This window comes from Bombina bombina, chromosome 1, assembly GCF_027579735.1.
Source record: "Bombina bombina isolate aBomBom1 chromosome 1, aBomBom1.pri, whole genome shotgun sequence".
Lineage (NCBI taxonomy): Eukaryota > Metazoa > Chordata > Amphibia > Anura > Bombinatoridae > Bombina > Bombina bombina.
This window is the reverse complement of record NC_069499.1, coordinates 495,706,107-495,728,236: the sequence shown is the minus strand read 5'-3', so window position 1 is coordinate 495,728,236 and position 22,130 is coordinate 495,706,107. Positions and strand designations below refer to the sequence as shown.

Sequence of the window (22,130 nt, the reverse complement as noted above, 5' to 3'; positions counted from 1 at the left end):
TGATGAGTTTCTAAAAAAAAGGGTGCTAAACTCACTGTTTCTGAGCCACTGCTCCTGGCTAATGTCAGCGGCTCTGGCCACCTACGGCACAGTACACTTTACCAATGAGGTGACGTTTCCACCTCTAAACCAATAGATGTGCTAGCATGGAAACGTCACCTCATTGAGAAAAGAGTGCTGTGCCATGGGCACCCGGAGGCACTGACTTTAGCGAAGAGCCGCGGCACAGAAAGGGTGAGTTTAGCACCCTATTTTTAGAAACTCATCACTGAAAGTCCAGCTTATTTTTAGTGATTGTAAATCCTAGCATTTTTTTTAAAACTCTCGGATTTACCATTACTTTAATAATGGAATAAAAACACTTAAAGAAGACATTATTTGGTTAATAGTCTTATATCATTGTATAGCCCTATCTTTGTAACCAGCGCTACAGAAATGTGTGCAGCTATACAAATAATAATAATAATTCACTTATTGTAGCTTGTAATGTCTGCAGAGTTTAAATTACTGTGTAAATAGTTCTTACTCTTTAAACAATAATTTACAAGCTACAACAAGAGGAATATTAGACATATTTTGAGCAAAGCCTATCAAATGTCTTGTAACTGCAAGTACCTTTATTGCTTTCTGTATGTTGATGCAAGAGTCTCTGATGGTGAACAGTAACTTGTTAAATCTCCCCATTTCTTGGACAAGCACAGTGTTCATACTTTGGGTGTAGGTGGTTGGATATTTTCTCATTGCAGCTTCAGTATCAAAATTCACGGGCAGTTTGCTTAAGATATCTGCAGCTACTTCATATACAACTTCATCTGATGACTTTGCTCCACCACCTGATGCACGTGACTGCAAACAAAGATATTATGAAATATTAGCAATACTTATAAACGAGCAAAAAAGTCAGAGCAATATTTTCAGCCTTTTTCCATTGTACCAACGACATTCCCTAGCAAAGGTACCATCTTTGACGTATAACGTAATCTTGGTCTGATACATATGTTAAGTTAGGTGCTTCTAATCAAGCCAAAGTAAGTACAGTGACACACAGGGATTCAAGGAAGATAAATTTGAGAAACAAAAGCAGGTTAAGAGGCACTAAGAGGTCATATGCTGATGTCATTAGAAATATTTATCACACCCAGATCACAAATCCATAAAGGGGTTTACCAATAAAGCTCACAAAAGTGTGTAAGAGCAAGTTTTAACCCCTTAATGACCACAATGTACCCTGTATGTCACTGGTCGTTAAGGGTTTTTTCAGGACATAATAGCACAAGTCTAGCAAGAACACGCTATTAATGCCCTCCCTCCAGCAGGCTTTGTGGAATAGAGCAGTCTCAACGCTGGTGGCAAGACCGCGCTATAAAACAATCAAGTCCCAAAAAAAGGCCAGTGACATACAGGGTACGTCGCTGGTCCTTAAGGGGTTAAAGACTACCGTAGATGGCTAAAATCTAGCATGAATTACAGATAAAGAGAAGATGCCAGCAATCTGGAACACTTGGTATAAAATATGAATATACTACAATAAAGCCATAATAGAAAGACAGATGGACTGACTAATAGAAATAATTTGATATGAGAGGGAATAATGTGCTCTGTAAATAATCTTGCAGCTCAAGGACTTGTCTATTTTTAAGTTTAAGAGGCTGAATTATCAAGCTCTGAATGGAGCTTGATGCCCCTGTTTCTGCACGAGCCTTCAGGCTCGCCGGAAACAGCATTTATGAAGCAGCGGTCTTAAGAACACTGCTCTATAACTGGTCCGCTGCCTCTGAGGCCGCGGTCTACAATCCGCCCAATCCTATACGATCGGGCTGATTGACAGCTCCTGCTAGCGGCCGATTGGCTGTGAATCTGCAGGGGGCGGCATTGCACAAGCAGTTCTGGTGAACTGCTTGTGCAATGTTTAATGCCGACAGTGTATGCTGTTGGCATTCAACGATGTCTGTCGGACATCATACGCTACAGCGTATCATGTGGGACAGACATTGATAAATTGACCCCTATATATTAGTTCATGAACAGAAATAAATAACCACAAATATAAAAGTCTTGAATCAATATCTGCCTGTCAAATTTTGGTGAGATTATGAAATATAAAAACAGAATTTATGCTTACCTGATAAATTACTTTCTCCAACGGTGTGTCCGGTCCACGGCGTCATCCTTACTTGTGGGATATCTCTTCCCCAACAGGAAATGGCAAAGAGTCCCAGCAAAGCTGGCCATATAGTCCCTCCTAGGCTCCGCCCACCCCAGTCATTCGACCGACGGACAGGAGGAAATATATATAGGAGAAACCATATGGTACCGTGGTGACTGTAGTTAGAGAAAATAATTCATCAGACCTGATTAAAAAACCAGGGCGGGCCGTGGACCGGACACACCGTTGGAGAAAGTAATTTATCAGTTAAGCATAAATTCTGTTTTCTCCAACATTGGTGTGTCCGGTCCACGGCGTCATCCTTACTTGTGGGAACCAATACCAAAGCTTTAGGACACGGATGAAGGGAGGGAGCAAATCAGGTTACCAAAACGGAAGGCACCACAGCTTGCAAAACCTTTCTCCCAAAAATAGCCTCCGAAGAAGCAAAAGTATCAAATTTGTAAAATTTGGCAAAAGTGTGCAGTGAAGACCAAGTCGCTGCCTTACATATCTGGTCAACAGAAGCCTCGTTCTTGAAGGCCCATGTGGAAGCCACAGCCCTAGTGGAGTGAGCTGTGATTCTTTCAGGAGGCTGCCGTCCGGCAGTCTCATAAGCCAATCGGATGATGCTTTTAAGCCAAAAGGAAAGAGAGGTAGAAGTCGCTTTTTGACCTCTCCTTTTACCAGAATAAACAACAAACAAGGAAGAAGTTTGTCTGAAATCTTTTGTAGCCTCTAAATAGAATTTTAGAGCACAGACTACGTCCAAATTGTGTAACAAACGTTCCTTCTTTGAAACTGGATTCGGACATAAAGAAGGTACAACTATCTCCTGGTTAATATTTTTGTTAGAAACAACCTTAGGAAGAAAACCAGGCTTAGTACGCAAAACCACCTTATCTGCATGGAACACCAGATAGAGCGGAGAACACTGCAGAGCAGATAACTCTGAAACTCTTCTAGCAGAAGAAATTGCAACCAAAAAACAAAACTTTCCAAGATAGTAACTTAATATCTATGGAATGTAAAGGTTCAAACTGAACCCCTTGAAGAACTGAAAGAACTAGATTTAGACTCCAGGGAGGAGTCAAAGGTCTGTAAACAGGCTTGATCCTAACCAGAGCCTGAACAAATGCTTGAACATCTGGCACAGCTGCCAGTCTTTTGTGTAGTAAGACAGATAAAGCAGAGATCTGTCCCTTTAGAGAACTTGCAGATAATCCTTTCTCCAAACCTTCTTGTAGAAAGGAGAGAATCTTAGGAATTTTTATCTTATTCCATGGGAATCCTTTGGATTCACACCAACAGATATATCTTTTCCATATTTTATGGTAAATCTTTCTAGTTACCGTTTTTCTGGCCTGAACCAGAGTATCTATCACAGAATCTGAAAACCCACGCTTCGATAGAATCAAGCGTTCAATCTCCAAGCCGTCAGCTGGAGGGAGACCAGATTTGGATGTTCGAATGAACCCTGAACAAGAAGGTCCTGTCTCAAAGGTAGCTTCCATGGTGGAACCAATGACATATTCACCAGGTCTGCATACCAAGTCCTGCGTGGCCACGCAGGAGCTATCAAGATCACCGAGGCCCTCTCCTGATTGATCCTGGCTACCAGCCTGGGAATGAGAGGAAACGGTGGAAATACATAAGCTAGGTTGAAGGTCCAAGGTGCTACTAGTGCATCTATTAGAGTCGCCTTGGGATCCCTGGATCTGGACCCGTAGCAAGGAACCTTGAAGTTCTGACGAGACGCCATCAGATCCATGTCTGGAATGCCCCATAATTGGGTTATTTGGGCAAAGATCTCCGGGTGGAGTTCCCACTCCCCCGGATGGAATGTCTGACGACTCAGAAAATCCGCCTCCCAGTTTTCCACACCTGGGATGTGGATCGCAGACAGGTGGCAGGAGTGATCCTCCGCCCATTGAATTATTTTGGTCACTTCTTTCATCACCAGGGAACTCCTTGTTCCCCCCTGATGATTGATATACGCAACGGTCGTCATGTTGTCTGATTGGAACCTTATGAATCTGGCCTTTGCTAGTTGAGGCCAAGCCCTGAGAGCATTGAATATCGCTCTCAGTTCCAGAATGTTTATCGGGAGAAGAGACTCTTCCCGAGACCATAGACCCTGAGCTTTCAGGGATTCCCAGACCGCGCCCCAGCCCACTAGACTGGCGTCGGTCGTGACAATGACCCACTCTGGTCTGCGGAAGCTCATTCCCTGGGACAGGTGGTCCAGGGTCAGCCACCAACGGAGTGAATCTCTGGTCTTCTGATCTACTTGAATCATTGGAGACAAGTCTGTATAATCCCCATTCCACTGTTTGAGCATGCACAGTTGTAATGGTCTTAGATGAATTCGTGCAAAAGGAACTATGTCCATTGCTGCAACCATCAACCCTACTACTTCCATGCACTGCGCTATGGAAGGATGAGGAACAGAATGAAGAGCTTGACAAGAGCTTAGAAGTTTTGATTTTCTGACCTCTGTCAGAAAAATCTTCATTTCTAAGGAATCTATTATTGTTCCGAAGAAGGGAACTCTTGTCGACGGAGACAGAGAACTTTTTTCTATGTTCACCTTCCATCCGTGTGATCTGAGAAAGGCCAGAACGATGTCTGTATGAGCCTTTGTTTTTGACAGGGACGACGCTTGTATTAGAATGTCGTCCAATTAAAGTACTACTGCAATGCCCCTCGGTCTTAGAACCGCTAGAAGGGACCCTAGCACCTTTGTGAAAATCCTTGGAGCAGTGGCTAACCCGAATGGGAGGGCCACAAACTGGTAATGCTTGTCCAGAAAAGCGAATCTTAGGAACTGATGATGTTCTTTGTGGATAGGAATATGTAGGTATGCATCCTTTAGATCCACGGTAGTCATAAATTGACTTTCCTGGATAGTGGGTAGAATCGTTCGAATGGTTTCCATCTTGAACGATGGTACCCTGAGAAATTTGTTTAGGATCTTCAAATCCAAAATTGGTCTGAAAGTTCCCTCTTTTTTGGGAACTACGAACAGATTGGAATAAAATCCCATTCCTTGTTCCTTTATTGGAACTGGGTGTATCACTCCCATCTTTAACAGGTCTTCTACACAATGTAAGAATGCCTGTCTCTTTATTTGGTTTGAGGATAAGTGAGACACGTGGAACCTTCCCCTTGGGGGTAGTTCCTTGAATTCCAGGAGATAACCTTGAGAAACTATTTCTAGCGCCCAGGGATCCTGAACATCTCTTGCCCAAGCCTGAGCAAAGAGCGAGAGAGTCTGCCCCCCACTAGATCCGGTCCCGGATTGGGGGCTACTCCTTCATGCTGTTTTGTTAGCAGCGGCAGGCTTCTTGGCCTGCTTACCCTTGTTCCAGCCTTGCATCGGTTTCCAGGCTGGTTTGGGTTGTGAGGCATTACCCTCTTGCTTAGAAGATGCAGAATTAGAGGCCGGTCCGTTCCTGAAATTGCGAAAGGAACGAAAATTAGACTTATTTTTAGCCTTGAAAGACCTATCTTGTGGAAGGGCGTGGCCCTTTCCCCCAGTGATGTCTGAAATAATCTCTTTCAATTCTGGTCCAAATAGAGTTTTACCTTTGAAAGGGATGTTAAGCAATTTTGTCTTGGATGACACATCCGCTGACCAAGACTTTAGCCAAAGCGCTCTGCGCGCCACGATAGCAAACCCTGAATTTTTCGCTGCTAATCTAGCTAATTGCAAAGCGGCATCTAAAATAAAAGAGTTAGCCAATTTAAGTGCGTGAACTCTGTCCATAACCTCCTCATATGGAGTCTCTCTACTGAGCGACTTTTCTAGTTCCTCGAACCAGAACCACGCTGCTGTAGTGACAGGAACAATGCACGAAATGGGTTGTAGAAGGTAACCTTGCTGTACAAAAATCTTTTTAAGCAAACCTTCCAATTTTTTATCCATAGGATCTTTGAAAGCACAACTATCTTCGATAGGAATAGTAGTGCGTTTGTTTAGAGTAGAAACTGCCCCCTCGACCTTAGGGACTGTCTGCCATAAGTCCTTTCTGGGGTCGACCATAGGAAATAATTTCTTAAATATAGGGGGGGGAACAAAAGGTATGCGGGCTTTTCCCACTCCTTATTTACTATGTCCGCCACCCGCTTGGGTATAGGAAAAGCGTCGGGGTGCACCGGAACCTCTAGGAACTTGTCCATCTTGCATAATTTCTCTGGAATGACCAATCATCCAGATTAGATAACACCTCCTTAAGCAGTGCGCGGAGATGTTCTAATTTAAATTTAAATGTCACAACATCAGGTTCAGCTTGTTGAGAAATTTTTCCTGAATCTGAAATTTCTCCATCTGACAAAACCTCCCTCATGGCCCCTTCAGATTGGTGTGAGGGTATGACAGAACAATTATCATCAGCGCCCTCCTGCTCTTCAGTGTTTAAAACAGAGCAATCGCGCTTTCTCTGATAAGTAGGCATTTTGGATAAAATATTTGCTATGGAGTTATCCATTACAGCCGTTAATTGTTGCATGGTAATAAGTATTGGCGCACTAGATGTACTAGGGGCCTCCTGCGTGGGCAAAACTGGTGTAGACACAGTAGGAGATGATGTAGTATCATGTTTACTCCCCTCATCTGAGGAATCATCTTGGGCAATTTCATTATCTGTGGCAGTACTGTCCTTACTTTGTTTGGACGCTATGGCACAATTATCACATAAATTTAAATGGGGAGACACATTGGCTTTCATACATATAGAACATAGCTTATCTGAAGGTACAGACATGTTAAACAGGCTTAAACTTGTCAACAAAGCACAAAAAACGTTTTAAAACAAAACCGTTACTGTCTCTTTAAATTTTAAACAGAAAACACTTTATTACTGAATATGTGAAAAAGTATGAAGGAATTGTTCAAAAATTACCAAAATTCAGAGCTTTAACCCTTAAAATAACCAAGCCCAGAGGGGAATACGATACCAATTGACGCCTTCTAGAAGCTTTTCCAGCAATTTTTAGATCCTCACACATGCATCTGCATGCCCTGCTCTCAAAAAACAACTGCGCAGTAATGGCGCGAAAATGAGGCTCAGTCTACAACTAGGAAGGCCCCCTGACTGGAAAAGGTGTCTAACACAGTGCCTGCCGTTTAATAAACGTTCCCCAAGTTTATAAATGCAAATTGTCAGCATAAATATGAATAAAATGCCCAAATAAAGCAATCGATTTAGCCCATAAAAATGTCTACCAGTTTTTTAGCCCATAATAAGCCCTTTATTCTGTTTGTTTGACTAAGAAAATGGCTTACCGGTCCCCATGAGGGGAAATGACAACCTTCCAGCATTACATCGTCTTGTTAGAAATATGGCTAGTCATACCTTAAGCAGAAAAGTCTGCTAACTGCTTCCCCCAACTGAAGTTACTTCATCTCAACAGTCCTATGTGGAAACAGCAATCGATTTTAGTTACTGTCTGCTAAAATCATCTTCCTCTCACAAACATAAATCTTCATCCTTTTCTGTTTTAGAGTAAATAGTACATACCAGCACTATTTTAAAATAACAAACACTTGATAGAAGAATAAAAACTACATTTAAACACCAAAAAACTCTTAACCATCTCCGTGGAGATGTTGCCTGTGCAACGGCAAAGAGAATGACTGGGGTGGGCGGAGCCTAGGAGGGACTATATGGCCAGCTTTGCTGGGACTCTTTGCCATTTCCTGTTGGGGAAGAGATATCCCACAAGTAAGGATGACGCCGTGGACCGGACACCCCAATGTTGGAGAAATAGTAGTTCAACTTGTACTAATTTAAAAAAGATGGCCTTTTAATTATGAAGATAAACACAGGTAAATATTAAACACTTATATACAGATTGTAATTGTCTAACCTATTATGTCACAAAATAAGTTCAGTGGTATTGGCACGGTCAGTGTTCTGTATCATGATACATAATGGTTGTTATTTATATGGCGTTTACTAAGCGAAAGGGAAATGAAACTGCTGAGTACAACTACAGTAGAATGGTTACTACTCAACATGATATTATCTTTCCTCCTATTCCTGTCTTACAAGTTGTTCTCTAAGTTTAACCACTTACACATATCGATCGGTGAAGCTATGCATCTTCACACTGGGCGCCACCACCTTGGAGCTTATATTTGTCATGTAACTGCAAAAATGTAACGCTTCTGTTCTCTATTATGTGAGCTACACTAAAGTGCAAGCTACAGCTGTCTGTGAAAGTGCACGGCTTATGTCACAGGATGCAACAATACGCGAGCTACAAGATGGCTGCACCCAGTGTAAAATGTAGAGCTTTACCAAGTGTATTCTGTAATGAGTTAAAATAAGAGATTTTTAAAAAGCTGCTAGTACAAGAGGAAATGCAACAGAATGGTGAGTAGTAACCATTCTACTGTAGTTGTACACAGCAGTTTAATGTCCCTTTAATCTATTATTAGAGCAAGACATTTTGCTTTGCATATTGTCTAGCCCGTGATACAAATTCATGCTGCACTTCCTCATTTATTTTCCATTTAATAAAGCTGCAAGATTTATATATATATATATATATATATATATATATATATATATATATATATATATATATATATACATTTTGCAGATGTAATTTGAATCTGTTTGGTGCAGATTCTCTCTTTGTTACTGCACAATTACAAACCTAATAAAGTTTTTGTTTCTTTCTAAGCAGCATATTACACAAGTAATATTACCTGTGTGATAGCTTAAAGAAAAGCTGCCAACCAAAATTGTTGTGTCTCTATAGGAAAAGTCACAATGTGTTTGCAGATACAGCAAAATGTCAAGCTTTTTAGATGCTTTGCCATTATCAGAAGATGAGAGCAAAAATGTATCAGTAATGTCAGCAACATTAATGTCAGGGGCATTTGTACATCTGACTGAGCCCACTTGTTTTTTTATTTTTTATTAATGATTAAAAATGTCTCTGATGAAACAAAGCTCTCTGATTTGACTCTGACAGTGTTTTGACAGTGCTCCCTTATTTAATGTTACAGTGCTCTGTACTCAGATATGGGCTACATGTCTGGTTTTATAATGTACTTATTAACAGAAATGCTGACTGTGGGGTATCTGTATCAAATGTCTGCTGTATAACAAAATCCTGCTGACCATAAATGTGTTTAGCACCTCCCAGGGAAAAAAAAAAATCTTACATTTTTTTATTTCACGAGCATGAAACAGAACTGAAAAAGTATGAAACACATGGTTTTAACCTTTTCATTGTCTTCAGAGATAAAAAAAAAAGACACATTTGAAACAGTGCAACTGAAGTTGTCAACACATTTTTTAAATAATAGTAGTCTAGGCCTAGGATGAAATTAGTTACAAGCAGTAAAATAAAGAATTTTGTGTAGTTTGGCATTGCAGACTAATAAGGAAAAGTTTTTTTTTTTTCTTTTTTATGTTCATGGCATACTTTGTCAAATAATGCAAATTGCAGGCACACAAAAAGCTACACATATAATGTGAAACTAGATAAGGAAACAAATGACAAATAATACATATGCTAATAAAATAATAACAAAAAGTAATAATGATGAATGAATAATCCTCTGTGTACCACTGCAGACATTTCCTTGAAGGTCTGGCACTGAAAATGTTAACAGAGCTTCACATTTTGAATTCCTTCTGTTTCATGGATAAGAGCTATGGGTATAATTGACTCTGTGTATAATAACATTTCCCCTAAATTAGGTCCTTTCACCAAGTATCTCCAAGGCACATTAAACTGTAAAAAACGTAATGGCATTAAAAATTAAATGTAATTTTCAAACAGCTGAATTCCATAAAATTCCCCTAATTAATGTTTTTGGTTTATTAAGAAAAAGGAACAATGTAGTTGGCTTTAAATCTGGATGAATATATGCTAATCTGTAAACAAAATATGTGCATTTTAATTCCCATTTCTGTAATAATTATTCAATAACTTAGTTTAAAAGTCAACCGTTTGCATGAATATTTATTTATTTGACATTCACTAAGCTCCATACAAAAAGTATTAAAAACACTGCACTAAATGTATCAATGAGAATAAAAAAGCATTGTTTTAAATAAGAATAGTTTTTTTGTTCTTTTTTTATTTCAACAGAAAACATCCATTATTTCTCAGGGGGAAAAACAACTAAATTTATTTTTACCTGAAAAATGTGTTTCTTTGTTGGTAGTCATAGTCCACAAGACCTTACTCTTGGGAATTACATCACCTGGCCCCCAGGAGGAGGCAAAGACACCCTACACCACAGATCTTCAATATCCCTCCTACTTCCCCTTCCCTCCAAATAGTATGTACAGCCAAGGATAGGAAGAAAAGTAAGAAAGATAGTAGGGTAATGAGAAACAAACTAAGACTACCGCCACCAGAAGAAGTTGGGTGGGTGCGTGGACTTTCACTGCCAAGAAAGAAATTAATTTATCTGGTAAGAATACATTTTATTTTCTTTCTAATGGTAGTGAGAGTCCACAAGACCTTACTCTTGAGAACCTATACCCAAGCTGTGGAGTCCACAAAAAAATTGGGTGGGACAAAAGGTAAGGCAAGCACCTATTTATCAGGAACCATTGCCTAAAGAACTTTCCTGCCAAATGCTGCCTCCGCCAAGGCAAAAACATCAACGTGATAAAACTTGGTAAAGGTATGCAAAGAAGACCAAGTTGCAGCCGGGGCCCTGCATATTTGTTCTATAGAAGGTTCATTCTTGAAGGCCCAGGAGGTAGAAACAGAACAAGTGGAATGAGCAGTAATTCTGGTAGGAGGTTGGTGACCTGCCTTCAAGTAAGCCTTGTGGATCAAACTCTTCAACCAAGTGGCCAAAGATACTGCAGTAGCCTTCTGGCCCTTACGTTTACCAGAAAATGAGACAAACAGGCTGGAAGACCAACAAAAATCCTTATTGACTTGTAGGTAAAACTTCAAAGCCCTGGCAACATCTAAATTATGCAACAGAAGAAATAGGATTAGGACATAACGATGGAACAATACTTTCTTGATTAATGTTTCCCGTTGATACCACCTTTGGCAGAAAACCGGACCTAGTACACAAAGCAACTTTCTCCTGATGAAGCACAAAATAAGGCAGACCACAAGATAGAGCAGATAATTCTGAAACTTTTCGAGCAGAAGTGATAGCCAGCAAAAACAACATCTTTCAAGATAAGTTCTTGATGTCTAAAGAATGCATGGGTTCAAATGGGATATCTTATAAAATTCTAAGAATCAAATTAAGACTCCATGGAGGAGCAATAGGCTTGATCACAGGTGTGTTTCTCACCAAAGCCTGCACAATGGACTGAATATCTGGTAAACAAGCTCATTTCCTGTGTAACATAACTAAAATAACTGAAATCTGAGACTTAATAGAACTGAGAGATAAACTCTTATCCTGAAGAAACTGCAAAATCCTTGGGATTCTTTGACAGAATAACCTTAATCAGAGCACCAAGAAAAATAAACTTTCCTTACCTTATGATAAATCCATCTGAGAAAGAATCAATGTTCAATCTCCAAGCAATTTGACTGCAGGTTTTGCTAAAAGAATGTTCCTTGAGCCAGAAGATCCCGCCTCTGAGGCAGCTGCAGCCGCAACGGAGTAGCACCAGACATCCACACAAGATCGGCATACCAGATTCTGCGGGGCCACACTGGAGCTATAAGGATTGCTGAAACATTCTCCTGTTTGAGACGCGCTACCACTCTGGGAAGAACAATCATCGGAAACAGATAAACTAGATTATACTGCAATGGAGAAGCTAAAGCTTCTATCAGTTCTGCCTAAGGATTCCTTAATCTTGACACATAACTTGGAAGCTTATGATTCAGACAGGAGGCTATGAGATCTATCTCAGGAGAACCTCAAAGACTTATCAGCTGGTCAAAAACAGCTCAAATAATCTGCTTCCCAGTTGTCCACACCTGGGATCTGAATGGCTGAGATTGTGCATTGATGTACCTCCGCCAAATTCAGAATGCAAGATACTTCCTGCATTGTTAGGGAACTGCGCTTTCCCCCTTGATGATTAATGTTCACCACCATTGTTATTTCATTGGATTAAAAGAAAATAAATGGGACTGAGCAAAGCAGGGGCCACGCCTGTAACGGATTGTAGATTGTTCTTAGTTGTGAGACGTTGATGGGCAATGTCACTTCCTGATGTGAACAAGCACCTTGAACCCTCTGAAGACCCCATACCGCACCCCATCCAAACAGACTGGCATCCCACATAAGATGGTGGAACCCCACACCCAGAGATACCGGGCTGGGAGACGTCCACCAAGAGAGAGATTGTCTGGTGGAAGGGTATAGGTGTACTAACTAAGACAAGTCAGAGTGATCTCCATTCCACAGGCATATGCACAGTTCTAAAGGTAACAAATTTAAGCTTGCAGACAGCACCACCATGAGACCCATTACCTCCTTGCACTGAGCAATAGAAGGGGAAGGGAGAGACTGAAGCTTCCAGCAAGCTGATTGAAACTTGAGCTTGCATTGGTCTGTAAGAAAAAATCTTCATAGCCACTAAATTTATAACTCCTAAAAAGGACACTCTCACCCGAGGTGTGAGAGAATTTTTGGCTATGTTGACCTTCCAACCATGACTGATAAGAAACTAGAGTAACTTCTCGGTGTGAGCAGATGCTAAAGGTAAAGATGGTGCCTGAACCAAGATATCATCCAGGTAGGGAGCCGCATCTACCCCTTGAGCCCCGAATCACTGAAAGACAAGCCCACAGAACCTTTGTAAAAATTCTAGGAGAGTAGTATCTAACCCAAATGGAAAAACAGTGAACTGATAGTGCCTGTTCAGAAAGGTAAAATGGAGGAACTGATGATGATTCCGATGGATAGGGATGTGAAGATACGCATCCTTCAGGTCTATTGTAGACATAAACTGACCCTGAAGTACCAAAGGTAGAATTGATCTGATGGATTCCATCTTGAAAGAAGGGACCCTTAAAAACTTGTTCAGAGTCTTAAGATTCAAAATTGGTCTGATTGTACCCTCTTTTTTGGCACAATAAATATGTTTGAATAGAACCCATTTTCCTGATCTGCCGATGGAACTGGGACAGTTACCACCATTTTATCCAAATCCTAAACTCACTGAAAAAAAGCCATTCTTTTTTAAGGCCTGAGACAGAATAAACCTCCCCCTTGGAGGCCGAGATCTGAATCCTATTCTGTACCACTGAGAAACAATCTCCAGTACCCAAGGGACCTGAACGGACCAAGGCCATGCCTCTTGAAAATGGCTTAGTCTGCCCCCTATTGGAGAAGAGTCCAGATTGGGGGCCGCACCTTCATGAGGTCTTGGAATCAGGTGAAGATTTCTTGGGCTGCATGGATTTGCACCATATTGCATTCCAGGTAGGCTTGGATGATTCACTCTTCTGGGAAGAAAAGGAATGAAAACAGCCACCAGCTTTACCCTTAAGCCCAGATTTTTTGTCCTGATGCAAAAAGCTCAGTACCCTGTCACTCTAGAGATAATTGAATCCAGGGCCAAATAGGTTCTTACCCTTAAAGGAAGAGCAGTCTTACCCTTAAATAGAGCAGTTTAGACTTGGACACAATGTCATCTGGCCATGACTTAAGCCAGAGAGTACATCTGGACCAGACTGCTAAGGCTGTTTTTGTGGCATTAATATGATGCGATCTTGGATCTCCTGTAAGGAAGATTCCACCAACACCAGATCAGATGAGGAGTCCCACCAGTATGCAGCAGCTCCTGCAACTGCAGCAATATTGACTGCAGGCTGAAACAACTCAACTTGTATGAAATCTGTCCATAGGTAAGACTCACTCTTCCTGTCCATAGGGTCTTGAAAGAAGGACTGTCTTTGAAAGAGATAGTAGTTTGTTTGTTCAATGTAGATATAGAACCATCTACCTTGGGAATAGTACCCCATAGTTCCAAATTGAACTAAGCTACATGAAAAAGTTGGAGAAAGACTAAAAGGTAATCTGGATTTATTCAATTCCTTGGAAATGATGTCAGAAACAAAAGATAAAACAGGAAAGTTTTTAGAAGCCCTAGACTTGGGTCTGAAAAAGAGATCTAACTTCTTTAATGGATTGTCCTCCTCCTGTTTAGGTTTCTGAATTTCTAGAGTCTTTAGTACCTCCGTAAGAAAGGATCATAGATGATTAATCTGAAACTGAAAAGTTAATGTTCTCAAATTCTTTTTCTGACTCCGCAGAAGATTCATCTGATGATAACTCACTCTCTGTACTAAACCAGAAGATGGCTTGTCAAAACCGGAATCCTGAGATTGTCTGAAGGGCCAGCAGTAGTGCTACCCTTGGAAGACGATCCTGAAGAAATGTTATTATGCTTGCTAAATTGCATACGGCATTGCCACGATCACTATAGTAATTGCAGACTGCAACTGAGTTTTGAATTCTGGAGCAAACTAATTCACTCCACCCAAAGTAATATACAGAGGAGGATGTCCTGTAGAAGGTGGGGAGCTGGGACCCTGAGAATGAGTCTGAAAAACAAATGCAAGGCAACAGCTGCAAACCTGTGGAGGGGGAAATACCATGGCCATCTTGCTTAATATCAGGGGCTTAGTGTTAGGTTTATTTAAGGGGGGTTTGGGTTAGATTAGGGGTATGTGGGTGGTGGGTTGTAATGTTGGGGGGGTATTGTATGTTTTCTTTTTACAGGCAAAAGAGCTGAATTCTTTGGGTCATGCCCCGCAAAGGGCCCTTTTCAGGGCTGGTAAGGTAAAAGAGCTTTTCTATTTTAATTTTAGAATAGGGTAGGGCATTTTTTTATTTTGGGGGTCTTTGTTATTTTATTAGGGGGCTTAGAGTAGGTTTTATTAGTTTAAAATTGTTGTAATATTTTTCTAATGTTTGTAAAAAAAATTTAATTTTTGTAACTTAGTTCTTTTTTATACACTCTTCAAGACTGAGGTATGTGTGAGGTGGGAGGAGTTTTATAGAGCTCTTGGGGTTTGGGAATCTTTGCCTCCTCCTAGTGGTAGAAAAGAGTAATTCCCAAGAGTAAGGATCATGGACTCTCACCACCTGTATGATAGAGAAGAGGCTTCTCAGCAAGCTTGTAAGCTACTTTTCCCTAATTGTTCTCCTTTAGTTCCGATCAGCCATTCTATTGGCTGATCGGAACAGCCAATCGGATTGAACTTGAATCTGATTGGATGATTCCATCAGCCAATCAGAATTTTCCTACCTTAAATCCGATTGGCTGATAGAATCCTATCAGCCAATCGGAATTCGAGGGACGCCATCTTGAATGACGTCCCTTAAAGGAACCGTCATTCGTCGGGAAGTCGTCGGTGAAGATGGATGTTCCGCGTCGGCGGGATGACCATGGATCTGGAAGAAAGAAGATTGAAGATGCCGCTTGATAGAAGACTTCAGCCCGATCATGGACCTCTTCAGCTCCTGCTTGATAGAAGACTTCAGCCCGATCATGGACCTCTTCAGCTCCCGCTTGGATGAAGACTTGAGTCGGATCATGGACATCTTCAGCCCCCCGCTTGGGCTTGGATTAAGACATCGGAGGCTCTTCTGGATCGATCGGTGAACCCGGCGTGGTGAAGGCAAGGTAGGGAGATCTTCAGGGGCTTAGTGTTAGGTTTATTTAAGGGGGGTTTGGGTTAGATTAGGGGTATGTGGGTGGTGGGTTGTAATGTTGGGGGGGGGGGTATTATATGTTTTCTTTTTACAGGCAAAAGAGCTGAATTCTTTGGGGCATGCCCCGCAAAGGGCCCTTTTCAGGGCTGGTAAGGTAAAAGAGCTTTTCTATTTTAATTTTAGTATAGGGTAGGGCATTTTTTTATTTTGGGGGTCTTTGTTATTTTATTAGGGGGCTTAGAGGAGGTGTAATTAGCTTAAAATTGTTGTAATATTTTTCTAATGTTTGTAAATATTTTTTTATTTTTTGTAACTTAGTTCTTTTTTATTTTTTGTACTTTAGTTAGTTTATTTAATTGTATTTAATTGTAGGTATTTTATTTAATTAATTTATTGATAGTGTAGTGTTAGGTTTAATTGTAGGTAATTGTAGGTATTTTATTTAATTAATTTATTGATAGTGTAGTGTTAGGTTTAATTGTAACTTAGGTTAGGATTTATTTTACAGGTCATTTTGTAATTATTTTAACCTCTTAAGGACATATGACGGAATTTTTCCGTCATAAAACAATTGAGCAAACTGAAAGCTGTGTCCTTAAAGGGTTAACTAGGTAACTATTAAATAGTTATTAACTATTTAATAGCTATTGTACCTGGTTAAAATAATTACAAAGTTGCCTGTAAAATAAATATTAATCCTAAAATAGCTACAATACAATTATAATTTATATTGTAGCTATATTAGGGTTTATTTTACAGGTAAGTATTTAGCTTTAAATAGGAATAAGTTATTTAATAAGAGTTAATTTATTTCGTTAGATTTAAATTATATTTAAGTTAGGGGGGTGTTAGTGTTAGGGTTAGACTTAGCTTTAGGGGTTAATACATTTATGATAGTAGCGGTGTGGTCCGGTCAGCAGATTAGGGGTTAATAATTGTAGGTAGGTGGAGGTGACGTTGGGGGCGGCAGATTAGGGGTTAATAAATATAATATAGGGGTCGGCGGTGTTATGGGCAGCAGATTAGGGGTACATAGGGATAATGTAGGTTGCGGCGGTGTACGGAGCGGCAGATTAGGGGTTAATAATAATATGCAGGGGTCAGCGATAGCAAGGGCGGCAGATTAACCTTAATAAGTGTAAGGTTAGGGGTGTTTAGACTTGGGGTACATGTTAGGGTGTTAGGTGCAGACTTAGGAAGTGTTTCCCCATAGGAAACATTGGGGCTGCGTTAGGAGCTGAACGCTGCTTTTTTGCAGGTGTTAGGTTTTTTTTCAGCTCAAACTGCCCCATTGTTTCCTATGGAGATATCGTGCACGAGCACGTTTTTTAAGCTGGCCGCGTCCGTAAGCACCGCTGGTATCGAGAGTTGCAGTGGCGGTAAATTATGCTCTACGCTCCCTTTTTGGAGCCTAACACACTGAAAACCCAGCCATTCTGTGAACTCTAAATACCAGCGGTATTTAAAAGGTGCGGCCAAAAAAAAGCCAGCGTTAGCTACGTGGGTCGTTACCGACAAAACTCTAAATCTAGCCGTGAGTCTTCTGAATGCCTTTCTACCATTATTAGGTGTGCATTGATTTTATGTGGCTCATGTTTAGATTTGTTAATGCAAACAGACCAATCTAATTCTGTTTCTTTGGGTACGATTGCGCCTACTCTTTTTTTCATTACAGGTTAATGCTGAGGTAGTGCCTCCTGCCATGAAAACTTTTATCAAGTCTGCAGTTTTTGAAGCGTTGGCTGCTCTCCCGCCTTCAAATAAACATAAAAGGTCAGTTCAAATACCTTTTACAAGGGCTTTGTGCCCTGAGTCTAGAGATACTGTTTTTTCTTCAGATTGTGAAGTTTCGTCTGGGATGAGGATTCCTCATCTGAAAATAAACTTGAAATTTCCTCTTTTTTGTTTAAAATTTAACATATTTGTTGTGTTTTTGAATTAAGGGATAAATATCCTAAGGTTTCTCATGTTAAACCTTGTAGGGAATGGTCTAAGCCAGGTATGTATTTTATTCCTTCTGAAAGGTTTTAGAAATGATATCCTTTACCTGCTGCTAATCTAGATTTATGGGAAACAGTTCCCAAGGTGGATGGGGCCATTTCCACTCTGGGTAAACATACTACTATTCCTTTAAAAGACAGTACTTCTTTTAAGGACCCTTTAGACAAAAAAGTTAGAATCTTTTCATAGAAGGGCCTTTTTACATGCAGGTTATATTCTCATACCAGCTATTTCTATTGCTGATGTAGCTGCTGTTTCTACTTACTGGTGGTCTCTTTTAGAGCAGTATTCTGATGACCCTGTTAGTGCAAATCTATTGGGTTTGATTCAGAGTGCCAATTCTTTTATTTGTGATGCTGTGTTTGATATTAGGAAGATTAATGTCAAAAGCATGTCTTTAGCAATTCTTGCCAGGGTTGCTTAAAACCTGGCCTGCTAATATGGTGTCTAAGAGGCCAATTTATCAAAGGTCTTGCGGACCTGATCTGACAGTGCGGATCAGGTCCACAAGATCTTGCTGAATGTGGAGAGCAATACGCTCTCCGTATTCAGCATTGCACTAGCAGCTCTTGTGAACTGCTGGTGCAACGCAGCCCCCTGAAGACTCGCGGCCAATGGGCCACCAGCAGGGGGTGTCAGGGTTAAGGAGCAATGGTCTTTGTGACCGCTGCCCCATAACTTGTGTTTCTGGCGAGTCTGAAGACTCGCCAGAAACACGGGCCATCAAGCTCCATTCAGAGCTTGATAGATAGGCCCCTAAATCTAAATTATTGTTTCTTTCCTTTCAGGGAAAGAAGTTATTTGGTTCTGATTTAGATTATATTATTTCAACTATTTCTGGAGGTAAAGGGGCTTTTCTTCCTTAAGACAGAAAGTCTTAAGGGAAATCCAAAGCTTATAATCATTTTTGTTCCTTTCGTCAGAATAAGGAACAGAAAACTGACTCCACTGCTCAAAAGTTCCTATGGTTCAGTCTGGAGACCTAATGCTAACTGTAACAAGTCAAAGCAGGGTAAGAAAGCCTTTTCCAGGAGACTTGGTTTAAGTCTGTTCCAGATCCCTGGGTTTGTAATATTGTTTCTCAAGAATATCGAATAGGATTCAGAACAAGGCCTCCCAGAGGAAGGTTTTTCTGTCCAATGTTCCAAGGAATCCTGTAAAAGCTAAAGCTTTTCTTGAATCTGTCTCAGATCTGGAAGATATAGGAGTGATTGATCCTGTTCCTTTGAAGGAACAGGGGAAGGGATTTTATTTAAATCTCTTCATTGTTCCAAACAAGGAAGGCACTTTCAGACCAGTTCTGGATTTAAAGGCTCTGAACAACTTTGTAAGGATTCCATCTTTCAGAATGGAAACTATCAGGACTATTCTGACTTTTGTTCAGGTAGGTCAGTTTATGTCCACAATAGATTTAAAGGATGCTTACCTTCATGTTCCAATTCACAGAGAACATTTCCAGTTTCTGAGGTTTGCATTTCTGGACAAGCATTTTCAGTTTGTTTCTCTACCATTTGGTCTGGCTACAGCTCCAAGAATATTTACAAAGGTCCTGGGTGCCCTGTGATCAGAACTCAGGGTATTCCTGTGTTTCCTTATCTGGACAATATCTTGGTTAAAGCTCCGTCTCACACCAGAATCTCACACCAACCAACTTTTGTCGTTTCTTCAAAACCATGGTTGGAGGAGCAATTTTCAAGAGAGTTCTTTGGTTCCTCAGACAAAGGTAACTTTCTTAGATTTACAACTCTTCCTCTAACAGTGCAGAGGCGGTTAAGATTGGTGTCAGCTTGTCTAAACCTTCAGCCTCTCTCATTTCCTTCAGTGGCACTGTGTATGGAAGTACTAGGTCTCATGATTGCAGCCTCAGATACTATTCCATTTGCTCAATTTCACATGAGGCCTCTTCAGCTTTGTATCCTGTGTCAGTAGTGCAGAGATTATACTCAGCTGTCTCAAAGGATATTTTTCAATGCCAGTACAAGTCAGTCTACAACTTGGTGGCAGTGTATTCAGTTTATTATTCAGGGGGCTTCTTTTGCTCATCCTACCTGGACTGTGATCACTACAGATGTAAGTATTTTAATTTGGAGAGCTGTTGGGGGTCTCTGACAGAAGGGGGTTTGGGATCCTCGGGAGGCGAAGTTACCAATCAATGTTCTAGAACAATTTTCATGGCCCTTTAAAGGGACACAGTAAACCTTAAAAAAACGTATCTTCAATTGCAATATTATTATATTTCGCATATATTTGTAAATGTCATTGCGTTTCATAGTTTTACCATTGTAGAGAAATCCTTCTTTGAAACTTGATTGATTTCCAAACCCACCACTGGCTAGTATTTTTGCACCCTCCTAGCCTGACCGATAACCCAGGTTATGAAAATGGCGGACATTAGCCACTATGCGCATGCACGTTTTTCAGGACTCGTCATGCTATACGTCAGTGACCATCAAACCAGCAGACCCCTGTGGTATAGGAGATAGCATATGCACATGCGCGAGTCAACGTATCACAATGCACATGCGCATGGTGACGACATTGTCACTTAATGATATGCACGAAATAGCTATAGGATTGGCGATAGAGTTTGTTGGTGAACGGCCCATTTTAGAGGCTTGGCTTTACTTACGTCAGTATCAAAATATAAATTATAATTTTATAAGATTCAGAAAGATCGTTGTGCCTACATTTAGCCACCAATCAGCAATCGATACCTAGATTCTGAACCAAAAATGGCCCAGCTCCTAAGCTTACATTCCAACTTTTTCAAATAAAGATACCAAGAGAACGAAGAAATTTGATAATAGGAGTAATTAGAAAATTGCTTAAAATTTCATGCTCTGTCTGAATCATGAAAGAAAAAAAATTGTGTTTCATATCCCTTTAACTCCTTTCTCGCCACAGAAAGACAAACACGCTATATGTTCCCACTCCCCTCTGTGACACCTCTGTTGTCTCAGCGCACCGGAAGGTCTAGCATGTGACCGTAGCGCTGAGATAACAGAGCAGTGGATATGTTAGCATTACCGACGCCATTTTGTCTTGGGCATCCATTTTGTCTACGAATGTTTTATTGTAACAGTTTATTATGTAGTGAGAAATATGCTGATGTTAGTAAGACTTGCATAGCTAGAATGGCCCAGGGAATGACCCTGACTATGTGCTTGGATGCACTGTTATCTCTATAAAGATGTCAAATGGCCTTGATTTGTGCTGGGCTATGAGGCTCAGATTTACTCTTATCTAAAATTGGATATTTCTGTAGAAATAACTCCCTAACAATCCTTTTTTTACCAATTATCTTTTAATGAGCTTCTTTTGTTCCTGCAGAAATACTATCTAAGATGATGTAGTTATGAACACGTCATTGTTTAACCTTATATGCTGTAACCACTGCCTATAAAAGTATTGTGCCTCTTATAATAAACAGAACACTTTTTAGACTGACTTGCTGCGTGGTCTGATTCCTGTTCTCTGGGATATCTCGTCATCAAGTAACCCATTCATTTCCAGGTGAAAGTGTTGAATTCAGACCAAGTGCTGACTGACATCCCCCCCCCCCCCGCCCCTGAAAATAACAAGTAACAAGAGGGAAATATAAAGGGCAATAAACCCTTTATATAACAGATATAAATAAAGCCAATGATACCCAACAGCACCTAGAAGAGAAACCAATACACACAAGGTCCTTAGACAGTCTTATAAACAACGTTGTCTGCCCTGTGCACAAACATATACACTGTGCACAAGATTTTTCTTTCAGTTTTAAATATTTTATAAGATCATGTACAACATATAATACATAGCATATTAATAAGGCTACGTGCATGCACTTGTTATACCATACAAGCATTAATCTGAATGTAATGAACATATAAGCATATTAAAACAAAACATAACAGTACAGTGTGTGTCAAAGTTTCAAAATATCATAAGTAAACTCATTCCTTCAAATCACCTCATACTAACATTTTCTCCAACCTACATTACTAAGTTGGCTTCCACTAGTATACCTCCTTGAGTAATCTAGGTCTGTGGGATTCGAAATCTAGAGTTCAAATACTCCTCCCAAGTAGTTATTATCAATTGATATATATCTAAATAGTGATGCACGAAGAGATTTATATAGCACCAACAGTTCTCTCCTGAACCATCTCTTCTAGGAACTGTCCATTGAAGGAAAAGAATGAACATTCTCAAAATGTTCTTCAATACTGCAGAACACCTCTATCCTTGACCTCTATCCTTGACCTATACATTTAAAGCATTTCCTGATTTTTTTATCCGATAGTTGGACTACACTCAAGGTTGTATTGAGCGGGTCTTGTTTTTCAAATGCGCTTTGTCTGTGTGCTG

The 22,130-nt window shown here is 40.3% G+C and overlaps 1 protein-coding gene across 1 annotated transcript in view; it reads right to left on the bottom strand.

Annotated features, from left to right (window-relative positions):
• The window catches only part of DNAH7 (dynein axonemal heavy chain 7), a 784,664-nt gene that overhangs the window by 72,927 nt on the left and 689,607 nt on the right, over positions 1–22,130 (bottom strand). The window contains exon 59 of the mRNA XM_053698573.1: positions 616–846. Within this exon, the coding sequence (XP_053554548.1) occupies positions 616–846 (231 nt within the window). The remainder of the gene's footprint in view (positions 1–615; positions 847–22,130) is intronic.